We start from the raw sequence: 13,489 nt of genomic DNA, 5'->3' as shown, positions 1-13,489 counted from the left end.
CTACCAAACATTTTAATGCATTTTTTGATATTATTTCCCTCATTTATGTTGTTAATGTGTTTAATTCCATGGACTGATTTTCAAAAGTTAATCTGGTATTGCATTCTGCAATAAACCCAACCTGGTAGGGATATTGGTAAAAGTTTGTTTAGGATTTCTATATTTATATTCCTAACTCAAATGGCTTATTTGGGCAAAAATGTTTTCTTTTATTGTAATTCTTCTGTTATGTATTGGAATCAAGATTAGTTAGTTTCATAAAATACAGTGGGGAATATTTCCTTATGGATTCTCTGGAAGTGTTTGTGTAATATTGAATGATTTCTTAAATGTTTGGAAGAATTCAATGGTGACACCATATGGGTCTAAAAATATCTTCATGTGAAGAATTTTAATTGTGTACTTAATTTCTTTAATAGTTACTTGACTGCTCAGATTTTCTATTTCCTCATATGTCAGTTTTGGTAAGTTGTATTATTCAAGATTTGCTCATTTCATTTAAATTTTCTAATGCATTGCCACAAGTTGTTTATAATATTTACTTATAGCTTTTAGAAAAATGCATTCAAGTTCTTCAGGGATGTCACCTTTTTGTTCTTGATATTGCTTATTAATGCCTTCTTTCCTTTTCTCTTTCAGTCAGAGGTTTATCAATTTTATTATATTAATATGTCAAATAGCCAAAACAAGCCAAAATTTAGCTTGTTAAACTCTCTATTGTATGTTTGTTTTCTACTTTATTGATTATATATTTTTTCCTTCTTTCTCTGGGCTTTATTTTCCATTATTTTTCTTCTTACATTATAGATATGTATTCATCAGTAATGCAACAATAAACAAAAAGCATACTCAGAATAATTCAAGAAGGGTTTTCAAAGGGACTAATAACAAACATGTAAGTGAAGGGGAATCACAAGGAATAATGAAATAATTTGAATCCAATATCAGCTGAAGAGACACACCTAAATAGACAAAATGAGAAAGCAGTTATCAAAACCAAAGTGGAGGGAAATAAAGTCATACAGAGTAGGCTGCCTCATGAAGAACACTAACTTTCAATTGAGGGACAAAACCAGATTAAGATAAGGGAAGGAATCAAACAGAATAAATACCCTAAATTTACTCTTTTCCATTCATCCAGTCCTAGCTGGGGCTCCGTGTTGGCAATCAAAACATGAGCAGGGGACTTGGGAGCTGTGTTGGTACATACCATGTACCTCAGCTTCCTGGAACAATGAGCTAAATACTGAATACAAAGAGTTTTTCTGGCAGGAGAATAGAAGATATATGACAAAGATGGATGCTTGTGGTTGTTAAGTGGAATTTTCTTTATGTGTCCATTAGATAGAGTTGGTTAATTGTGTTGTTCAAATTTTCCATATCCTTCCTGAATTATTATTATTGGTGTTATTCTGTGAGTTACCAAGAGGTATGTTAAAACTTCCTACTGTGATTATGATTTGGCCACTTATCCATGTTAATTCTTGCTTTATAAATTTTGATGCTATTAGGTATATACAAGTTTAGATATATATAAATGTAGAAATGTGTCTTCTTGGAGAATTTAACCTTCTATAATCAGGAAATATTCCTCCTTATCCTTATGAATTCATTTTGCTTTAGAGTCACATTATGTGATATTAATATTGCTATGGTGACTTTCTTTGGTTGGTGTTGGTGTTTGGTATGTTTTCTATTCTCTAATTTTTCAAGATTTCTGCATTCATACATACCACATAATTTTCTTAAAAAAACAGATAATGATATTATGGTTTTTAAAAAATAATTTAATCACTCTTTTTTATTTAACTCATTTAGTTAATTTAGCTGTAATATAATTATTGCTATAGTTAGGTTTAAATATACCATCTTACTTTATATTTCAGTTTCTCCACTATGCTATATTCTCATTTCTCCCATTCTTGTCTTCATTTGGATTTTTTTATTGCTCTTTTATTCTCTATTATCTTGAAGATTACATCTTTTAATATTCTTTCAGTGGTTTTTCTTGAGATTGCAGCATGTATTATTTACTTATCAAAGCCTAACGTCAATTGATCTTCTTATACTTTTTATTTAGAATTCCATCCTAAGTTGTTCACTACTGTTGCCATGTATTTAAATTCCCTATATATTTTAAACACAAAAAGGTGTTTTTGTTGTTGTCATATATTACTATTACCCATTTACATTTTCCCACAGCTTTACTCTATTTGTTGGTATTCTTTTCCTCCTACCTATCTGGGATTGCATCTTGAATAACCTTTTTTCAGCCTAAAGAACACTAATTAATTTTTATTTTAGTTTGTGATTGTTGGTGATGAATTATCTTTGTGTGAAATTTCTTAATTTCTCCTTTATTCTTGAAGGATATTTCAACTCATTATAAAAATCAAGACAGTTTTTTTCTTTCAGCACTTTGAAGGTGTCATTCCATCACATTCAGAAGCCAGCTTTCAGTTCATTGTTACTTCTCCAAACGTTTTTAAGATTTTCACTTTGTCTTTTATTTTTGCAGCTTTAGCATGATGTACCTAGATGTTGCTGTTCTCAGCTTAACCATGGGCTCTTTGTAATAAACTTGGGTGATAAGAATGCTTCTAAATCTATAGGTTTTATATTCTGGCAGCTTTGGATTGTGCCATGTTCTCTCCCTTTCTCCAGCCTTTCATGCCTTCTTTTCTAGTCAGCTACTGCTGCATGACATATCACTGAAAACCTTAGTGGCTTGAAACAATAATCACTTGTTTAATTCACATGTCTGCAATTTGGACCCAACTCACCAAGGAATGCTTATATCTTTTCTGTGAAGCATCAGCTGGAGTGGTTTAATTGGGGTTGGAGGGTGTACTTATAAGATGCTAACTCACATGACTAGCCTGTTGGTGGTGGCTATTGCCTAAGAGTTCATTCAGGGCTCAAGGTCAAGGACCTCGATTTCTCTCCATGTTTCCTCATGCATCTCCTATAGAATAATTAGACATTCTCATATTATTGTAGCTGGCTTTTAAGTGTATCTCAAAACACAGAAAGTAGTTCTCTGAGCCTAGCAACTCACAAGATCAGTTCTATCATTTTTGAGGCTAAGCAGCCACAGGTTATAGACCCAATCATTGGACATGGTTTTACCAAGTGATGGGAAAATATAAAAGAACATAGGAGTTGTGTTTTGAAATTGCCATAGCCACCAGTGAACATATGTTAGATATTTTAACTATGCAAAATGTGCCCATACCCCTATTTTCTATTTGTTTCTGTGTATCACTCTGGATATTTTATCCTAATCTATGTTCAAGCTTATTATTCTTTTAATGCTATCAAATATGCTATTTAACACACATATTGATTCCCAAATTTCAGTTGTTACTTTTTTTATTTTAGCATTTTCACTGGTTTATTTTTAATTTCCAGTTCTTTCCAAAAATTCTAGTTAGTGTCTTTCATTTCATTATCAAACATAGTTATTTTAAAGTCCATATTTAATAAATCCTTGTGGGTCTGTTTCTATTGTTTGTTATTTTCTCTTACTTTTTGATCACACAGTCTTGTCGTCATGTAAGTCTGCTTATTTTTGATTGAGTGTTGAAATTGTATGTGAAAAATTTCAAAGATAATTTGAGCTTTAGGATGATGTTATCTTCTTCCATGAAGGATTTTAGCTTGCTTCTAGAAGAAGTACTAAGGCATTAGAAATCCTAGATTATTTGAATTCAACAACAACAAAAAAATGAGAATGTTTTAAATTGGGCTTTATTCACTGAGAAGGCTGGCTTAATTCCATTTGTCCTTATTCCTATAGTGTGACCCTTCACATTAGCAACCCAAAACTTAGGGAATTTATTCGGGTCACTTTCCTCAGTGACTGGAGTTCCAATTTTTGTCCTGCCAGCTTAGGAAACTTTTGCAATCCTTTTTTACATTGTTAGCCTCTCAGGAGTTTCTTCTATAATGGTTAGGTACCTTTGAAGAAAGTATGCCCCCAAATTCCATGCTCAGTTCTATTTTTATTTCCCTATTCTCCTGGATATTGGCCATTTAATACCTTATTGTTTTGCTAGGTCTCTAACACAAGCTTTTAAAAATATTTATCCAGCTTTTGTACATGTTTTTAGTGGGATGCTTTATCTGAATAATTTGCCCAACCATTAATGGATGGTAAGTTTATCACTCATATATTTCAATAAATCTGGGCAAAACCTGCACATTTTCAGATTATTGCATTTTGTTTGCATAGAGTAAGAAAAAATATACTTTTTCACTGCTTCAATTTTTTCAAACATAGTGCCAAATACAGAGTATGTGCTTGGTGTTAGTCAATTCTAAGTCAGTATTAATTTATCTTCTAATCCACAAGGACTTTTGTCTCTTACTCATTATTAGATTTCTATTTACCATTACTGATGTTATTATTAATGAGATTGTATTCTTAGTCCTGCATGAAATTTGTTCCCAGACACTTGCTAGGTTCTCACTGCAGTTTACTAATGAGCTCACGTTTTTATTGTGAGCATCCATATGTGTCATTTTATTATCTCAGTGGGAGGCTAATTTCCTTCTTTTAAAAGATGTGATGGAGTAAGAAAATACTAGGAGTCAGGAGACTCAATCTAAGGTCCTGCTTCTTCCCTGTGGTCCCCAGGCTAGTAAATTGTAGAGAAGAGGCTCACACTCAAGTTCATTTACAGTTGCTCAATTCTCAGAGTTTAGCTATCAGAGACACATCAACTACATGGAAGTAAAGTGTTCTCCTCTAAGGTTCTCTACCAAATATTTTCTGTCTTTTACCTACTAACCAGGAATGATTTATATTTTCATTTGTGAAGTTACAGATCATTTTTCTGTTTTTCTCATTTATTCTATGGGTTGTGCATTTAATTTGCTATGCCTTGGCACTACAGAAGAGAGAAGGATTTTATAGTTCTAATTGGGGGCAAAAAGAGTGCCCTCTCCATTGGGTGGGCTTATGTGGGTGGTACCGTCATCTGGTGCAGTTCTTGTGTATATTCTTCTAGGCTGTAAGAGTTCATACCATAATCTATTATTTGGGGTACCTAAAGCCATACCATCATTGATCCCAACGTGCCACATTATTTCATTTCTCCTTCTTCAGGCTCAAGCATCGACTTTTCTCAAACTAAAGAAAAAAAACAATCAAAGAACAACTTATTCCATCCAGAAGACACTATGTTTCCATTGTCTGTAAAAGGTGACTGGCATAGACTCTTAGAAGGTAGTAGATTATTTATTGTGAAGCTCTGGCAAGAAATCCTAGCCTGGTGATAGACATTGTGGCTGAAAAGGCTACTTGTGTAGGCATGAAACAGAGGGTATATGAAGACAGAATAGGAGTTCTAAGTAGAGAACTTAAAAATATGGCATACTAAATCTTTTTCGCTGAGAGTGTTAGCCTGTGTTCTAATATATTTATAATTTAATAATGACTTGGAACAATTTTTACATGGCCAAATTTAAAATAAGATTACAAAGTCTATTTGGGGGTATATTTAGAATGATAGCATTCCATTTCTCCTTAATGCCTGTTATGAGTAATTGTTCTTTTAAGGTTTATAGAAATGATGCATCTCTAAAAGAGCAGGAAATGGAAGAGGGATGACATTTATTAAATTTTTGTTGTTATGTGGTATCTCCATTTATCCCTGTGACAACTTAACATGTAGGTGATTTTACTCTGATTTTATAAACTCAGATTTGTTAAATATCCTTTACCAAGGATATATACAATTAATAAATGCAATTTACTAACTTAATCCAAAGCCATATGTTCTATTCTGAAATGTCATTCCATCTCTACTAGCTAAAAAAAAAGAATGAGGGGGAAAGATTGTGTGTATAGATAATATCAAGAGAGGAATTATTTCACTGAGCACTGAAAGAGTTTGTATCTTAAAGAAAACACTATAAAACATGAAAATAAGGAAAAGTGACATATAAGGAAACAAGAGTAATTTGGGGTAGGAAATCTGCTTTTAATATAAACTTCAACTTGATTTAGTTATATTTATACTGTGTTCCAAATTATTGTCTACAGGCAAAGTCATCCAGAAAATTAAGGGAGGCATATATGATAAACATAAAAATTAAATTTTTGACAGAATAAAATAAATAACATTTAGTAATTACATTAAGCATGTTTCAATCCCATAGTAAACTATTAAAAATAGAACTGTTCAAAGCATGCTGTCAAATTTCTTCAAAATGGCTTGTTTTGAAATGTTGGGTAAATATCCCAAAACTGTATATCAATTTTAGTATAATGAAACATTCTTCAGACCAAAAACTTAGCTTTTTTTTATACTTTTAAACATAAATTATACATGACTTTTTCTTTCATATTAGGACACAAAAGATTATCCATTTGTTAACATTTAAAATAATTTTCAGATAGTTTCTACTAGCTATACATAGTTTTATAATTTATAAATTGCTTCCACATACTTAATTCCAAAAAGTAAGCTATTAAGAAAAATTGCCTTAATATTCCTATTTTACATCATAAGTGTTCAACACATATCTATTTAATATAATTTTTTACATTCACTATTTACTTAATAAGTAACTACTGAATGAATTGAATAAATGAATGAATAAACTTAGTTCAAATTGGTTAAGTGACTTTTAAAGATCACTCAAGAAGTGATCACACTGGAAGCCTCATTTTCTTATTATTCAGGGAGGTCATAATAGATAAGCAGACAAGTATATGTTATAAATGGTTTATTGTATACAGAAGAAACCATGATATGTTCAGTGACATTTCCTATGTTCAATGCGGTGTTCCTTTGTAGTAATGATTGTTCAGTCAGAGCCTCAGTCTGTGGTGCATTATTAACAGGGTATTGACATCAGTCCCTACACATGCATTTAGGATACATTGACTCAAGTAGTTTGTGTCTCTTTTTTTTTTTCACTGAAGCAACCTGAACCTATAGCACTCTAGAAGAAAAGAAGAGGGTTCTAACCTGTAAGCAAAAACATTATCTTCATTTCTAAACCTCACGGCTACTCTCTCACTTGCTTGTTTTTAACTCTTCTAAAGCTGCTTTATTTCTGATATTCCTACAAGTATGGGAAATAATGGTCTGTCCCCTGTGTATGTAGTCCTACTTGACAGAGGGAAGCAGAGTAAGGCTGGACACCTGAGTCAATTGCCATGCAAGAACAACATTATGCCAAAGTTCTGTTCAGAAGCTTGAGATCAGTTGATTCTATCTTTTATTCCTGTTATCCTTGGCTACCCAGCTTCTATCAAAATAAATGATTCTCATATATTTGTGTTCCTAACCACTGTTGATGTATTTCCAAGATCTTCCTGCTGTACCTGATGGAAATGGAATTTCATTTGCAAACTGACTGCCCTTCAGTCTGAGAACACTGTCCATGCCTTTTTTGCCTTAATTTGAAGTGGGTCCTAGGAGACACTGCTTCTCTTTCAGCCTTCGCCAGGGTAGCTGCTCCTTTCTTCAGTCACTGTGTATTCAACACCCTGACATAGCATTAACATTCTACATGAAATTCTTCTATTTACGTCCATGCCATTTATCCTGCTGTCCTGTTTCTTTCCTTGTCACTATAATCTTAACAACCACTTCTGTTACTTCATGTGGATGCTTATATTTGGGCCATTGTTTTCCTGTCCACCACAGCTCTTATCATTAGGAAATTTTAATTCCTACTTGTGACTTATCTAATGTCTTATCGTTCTAATTCCTTGGCCCTCTCAAATCTAGTGATATTCTAAGGAAATGTATTATTTTTTTTTGTCAAATGTGAAATAGCATCCAACTCTAAAGTCTTAGATTACTATAAGCTACGCTCTGTCCCAAGCCTCCTACCCTGAAGTTTCTCTATTTCCTGATAAATCTATGCTTCAGTCTTGTTTTGGTACCTACACACTTCAATACTCTTTTTCTCCAAGTATGTCAGACCACAGCTGACTTCATCCTTTACCCTGAAGTCCATACTACATACAGCAGTGATTCTCCACCTGTCCACAAACCAGAGCAGCACCATCTTTTGGGAATTTGTAAGAAATGCAGTTTCCATGGGTCCCACCCCACATCTAGTAAGTCAGATACTCTAATAGTGGAGCCTGGCATCCTGAGTTGAGAAATTGAGAACCATTCATAAAAAGCATTAATGTAGCTTTCCTCTCCTTTAATATCTTTAGGTGGTAAAGAACACTCACATATGTTCATATTTTATTCAGAATCCTTCCATGTGTAAGATTTTAAACATTTCCCAAGTTCTCCAGCTTTATTCAGCTTCTACTTTCCATATGCAATCACTGCCTTCAGTTCAAAGGCTTTCTGTAGTTCATTCACGTAAATCTGAGTACTGTAAAACTGTCAAATGCTCACTGCTTAATGACACTTCTGATGGTGTTTCCCTTATAACCGTCCTGTCTGGAGGGTGCTGAGCAAATGCTAACTTGCTCAAGGTATATCTATAGGAAGGAGTGGAGTTAGAGTTTGAATTGAGGTCTATCTGAATACAAAACCCAGGCTTTTTCTATTTTGCTGCTGAATTATAGGCAGCAGCAACTGCATTGATACGCTTCTGTCACTCTAGTTGAAGCAGTACTTACCAATGGCTCTTTTAATTTTTAAAATTAGAATTAAAAAAAATAAGTCATACATGAAAATCTATTATCAAATAACTTTGATACATATCAGGTTGAATACTTACCTTTAGTGTAGAGCTTCTAAAAATGTTTAATATGCTGATGTGTGTTTTGATCCTCCGAAAAGCAGAATAGTACATCATTGTCAAAAGTTCTTTGACCAAAGGACCAGTTGTTGTGGCTCATCTTTATTAACACCCTGTAGGACTTCCATTCCAAGATCTGCTTTAAGAAACTCAGACTTAATCTATTTCCTCTCTCTTCAATAAAATGCTTACCTCCTTTGATTCCTTTATTTCATCTGCTCTAATCCTTTGTTTTACTTCCCCACTCTTTTAAATTAAAATACTCATGTCCCCTTGTCCTTTTCCTTTAGACACTGCTCTTCTGCCCCAGGGATGCATTCAGAGGAATTAGGTAGCACATAATGTTATGTGCAAGTCATTATAAATGTAGTGTAGATGTATATGTATATGCACTACTTTGTGTAGATCTCATAATGACTTTGTGATGATGACATTAAACTACAAGTGTTACTGCATCACAATACTGTGACGTGCATAGAGCCAATGATGAAAAAGCTGTGTTAGGGTACCATCTGTAGAGCATCACTTTCCTGCCTCAGCCATGCGGGACATAAGAATTATGAATGTGATTTATGTGGAATCTTCCTGTAGTCCACATATATATTTGTGACACTATCTGGGGGGTGTTTTGCCCCCAGTTTTATTGAAAAATCAGCAGAAGTCTAAACTGAAATTGACTGAATTTTAGAATGAGAATATGCACACTATTAAACAGTTAACTTACTGGTAATTGCAGCTCAATCTGTATTAAAAATGTATTAATCTGCACTAGAAATTGGTTAAACCTCTAGGGGATTGTGTTTAACATTTTTTTTTTCTGCCAGCATAATATCTCTTTTTCTTCCCTTGTGCAGGTTCTGCTGATCTTCTTCTCTGTGTCCCATGCTCTCCTTGTCCTACTCTGATCTACTCTGGTATGCCTGCTCAGGGCACCTAATAGCAGCATCAGGTAATGTGGGGATTATCTGCAACTTGCTCAGAATTTAGACTTTTACTATACATAGGCCTCATGACCTATAATGATAGAGATTTTAGTCCAAGTACCCAGCAAATGTTTCCATTTTCTTTTCATGGTGTTCTGTGGATCTCAGGCTCCTTACAGATTCTATATTCTCCTATCCCGGGGAAGTGAGATGGGAATTTAAAGCCCCTTCTCCTTGGCAGGAAAATCAGTGTTGGATATATGTGAGAAGAAAACATATTTCCCCATGTGCAGACCATGGACTTTATAATACCACTACATACACCTGGGAGATACGATATCTCAGAACAACTTCACATCCATAGACATGAGGCTACTACATGAACTGGACATATAAAGATGAACAATTCACAGTATCTTCTCTAAGTATGTCACAGACAGAAGCAAAAATTTGAGTTTCTTCTTAACATTCACAGAATCACAGAATATCAAAATTAGAATTTTAGGACCATCTGCTTGTCTTCCAATCTAATACTGTTCTGTTCTCTGCAGTGCCCCTGCCAAAGGGTCAACAGCCTCTACATAGACACCTTGAGTATGGGAGGTATGCTCCTTCCTGTGGCTGCTCATTCAGTTTTGTTCTGCCCTAACTTCTTGTTGACCTAATAATTCTATATTAAGAAACCACCTTAAAAATAATAACTGCATTGCACCACTGTGTAGTTATCAGAGTATTATTATGCCCATTGAACATGTTTTATAATGACATGGAAACTATTTTATATTAAAACAGAAAACATATAAAATATGAAAATAACCTAATGACCAAAAAAGGAGGATTGATTTAAAAACTATAATAATCTATATAATGGAAGACTGTGTATCTTATTATGAAGGATGAGTTATATATTAACTGGATATATACATGTATTTATTATTACTGATATTAACTGGATCCATATATCTATATCTATTCTGATGTGGAAACATTTTTGCAATATTTTTATTGCAAATAGTAAAGAATGAGTCACAAGACATTACATTAAGTATGATTCATTTTTTTGTTATATATAATGCATAGACATATACACAATCATATATATACATGTGTAGAATACTCTCTGGATGATTACAAACAAAAATGTCTTGAAAAGGTAGATGTGACCCCATGTTCACTGCAGCACCATTTACAGTAACCTAGATATAGAAACAAGTATCCATTGATGGGTGAATACATAAGGAAAATATGGTATATGTATACAGTGGAATATTATCAGCCATAAAAAAGAATGAAATTTTGCTATTTACAATAACATGGATGGACCTTGAGGTAATTATGCTAGGGAAAATAAACCAGACAGAGAGTGACAAATACTGTACAATCTCACTTATTTGTGGAATCTAAAAAAAATTAAGCTTGTACACACAGAGAAGAGATTGAGGGTTGCCAGAGGCAAGGGATAGACAAAATAGGTGAAGGGGATCAAAAGGTACAAACTTCCAGTTATAAAATAAAAAAGTCATGGGGATATAATGTACAGCATGGTGACAAAGAAAGAAAGAAAGAAAGAAACTAACAAAACAAAACAAAACCCATGTATTTCTTAAGTTGTGAGAAATATTCAAAATCTAATTTAAAAGAAATTATTCTCTTATTTTGCTTCAAAATCTGAATCCTCAGATTTGATATTGTTTTTTTCTGGTTTTGTCCTTCTATTGTCACAGACAGAAATTGTACTTCTCTTCCACATAATAACTATCAGTGTAGGAATACAAAGATTGCATTCTCTTCTTTAGTCCTTCAGATGTTCTTTGTATGACCTAGTAGTCAGAGGGCCCAAACAAAGTGGTATTTAAAGCTGCAACTTAAAGGAGTGTAGGCGTCAGATTAGGGGCTGGCTGGGGTTGGTTGGGATATGTAAAGCATTCCAGATGAGGGAAAGGTACGTGCAGAAATGACTTGACTCCCTTCTTCCCTCCTCTCCCTCTCTTCCATCAAACAAATATTTCTCGAGCAAACACCATGTGCGAAGTATTCTTTCTAGGTCCTGTGAGTAATTGGTAGATTGATATTCTGCTTTCAAAATGTTTATAGGTGAATCAGAAATATTAAATAGAACATATCAAGCAGGAAAAACACATAAATATAATATAAAATATCCTAGAAGCATGGATATGTCCCCTTGCCATCCTAATCATATTCTTCTAAGAAAATAATTAAAGAATTCTTTCCAATCTAGCAGTGTGGACAAGTAGTTTGTAAGCTAAAGTAGGAATTGTGAAGCCTGATCTACCTTATGCCACTCTAGTTTTCTAAATTCAGTTTCATAATTCCTTTCAGGATAGTAATTGTGTACACATCTTGGAAGTGTCCTAATGATTTCTCACTGTCCATATTTGGAGAAAAGCTGATCTATTTTAATAGTCCAAGATGTTTTTAGAATATATACTTCTACCTACATATACAAGAAAACATTTTATAGAGATAACCAGAAATTGACATGTTGGCTGCAAAGAATGGATAATAGAAGTAGTAGTCTAAGGTCAAGGCCACTGTAAAAGTTCATACAGAGTAAGGGAAAGCACTAAAATCCCACTTTCTTTTTAAAATACTGCTCTATAGATATATCATTAAGCACATTTTCTTTTGTTCTGTTTCTCCCCTACAGGTCTGTGAAGCAGGCAGAAGAAATTGCAAGTGGTCCTTAAAGAAATTGCAATTATTCAAATCATTATGTATAGTTCTAATTTTATTTACTACATGTAATCATTTAGAGAATGATTATTTTTATAATATCAATAACAAACAAGTACTGTTGTAACCAGGGGGTGCCTAATCAGTGTGTAATCAGAAAATACTAACCCTGGCAAAAGATTCTGGGCTGATCAGGATGCCTGCTGCCTTTTGGCCTGGTTAGTGTCCTGGGTTTAGATTACTTTATACCTAACTATTAAGATTACTCTTTGATATTTAAAGATTGCCTGAATTCAAATAACTTTGCTTAAAATTTTTCTGTATTTTAACTTGTGTAGGGTTTTCTACTTCTTATATTTTTATAATATTTTCTCATTTTTTTAGATTAATCAACATTATATTTACCGACATGTGCCAAGATGTGCCATTTAGGTCTCTCTGGGAGTTATAGCTCTTTGGTATCATCACCTGTATATGTGTTTTGTGCAGCAGCAAGAGACATATTCTCCACCACTGCTCCTTCTTATGATGACCTTCCCAGTTCCTATCAAAACAAATAATTGATGTTAATTCAGTAAAGCAGATCCATAAGAAATGAAATGCATGCCCAAAGCCTATGCCATGAAAATTGTTTGACCATTTATCCAGTTATTGAGCCCAATTAAGATTATCCATTTAAAGTTTTATATACGCTCGCTTTTGGAATGTGTTATGCATTGATACTAAGTGAATGGATCTAAGTACATCTATTGACTAGCTCTACTGTCTGTTTTATCTTGTCTTAATCTAAGTTTGCTTTCTGGACCTTTAAGGCATGCAGCTAAATTATAAAACTGCCTGTATAACTGTCAAAGAAACAAATGTTACAGGCCAGAACATGGCTAAAGAATAAATTAAAAAATTCTGATTATATGAATGAAGTCGTATTCCTAAATCAAATATTATAATAAATTTTCTTACATTAACATTTTCATGTGATGGAAACTCTGAGACTAATTTTCACAAAACTCACTGCTTTTTACAGGTAGAAACAAATTAAAGGCTTAGATAACAAGTATGTTTTTGAGAAGAAAAGAGAAGGCACGAGAGTAAGTTTATGGGACCAGAACACACCTCTATTTAAAAACCCTTACCATGGAAAATAT

General features: G+C 33.5%; 1 protein-coding gene across 6 annotated transcripts in view; it reads left to right on the top strand.

The window, feature by feature from the left end:
- Window positions 1-13,278, top strand: part of C3H8orf34 (chromosome 3 C8orf34 homolog) — a 429,407-nt gene extending 416,129 nt beyond the window's left edge. For all 6 annotated transcript variants that reach the window (XM_057498011.1, XM_057498012.1, XM_057498010.1 and 3 more), the window contains 2 exons: window positions 9,582-9,676; window positions 12,319-13,278. In XM_057498011.1, coding sequence (XP_057353994.1) covers window positions 9,582-9,664 — 83 coding nt within the window. In that variant the 3' untranslated portion in view covers window positions 9,665-9,676; window positions 12,319-13,278. The remainder of the gene's footprint in view (window positions 1-9,581; window positions 9,677-12,318) is intronic.
- Window positions 13,279-13,489: the final 211 nt, after the last annotated feature.

This window comes from Manis pentadactyla, chromosome 3 (genome assembly GCF_030020395.1).
Source record: "Manis pentadactyla isolate mManPen7 chromosome 3, mManPen7.hap1, whole genome shotgun sequence".
In the NCBI taxonomy this organism is placed as follows: Eukaryota; Metazoa; Chordata; class Mammalia; order Pholidota; family Manidae; genus Manis; species Manis pentadactyla.
The sequence above is the reverse complement of the archived record's forward strand: the minus strand, read 5'-3'. Positions and strand labels throughout refer to the sequence as shown.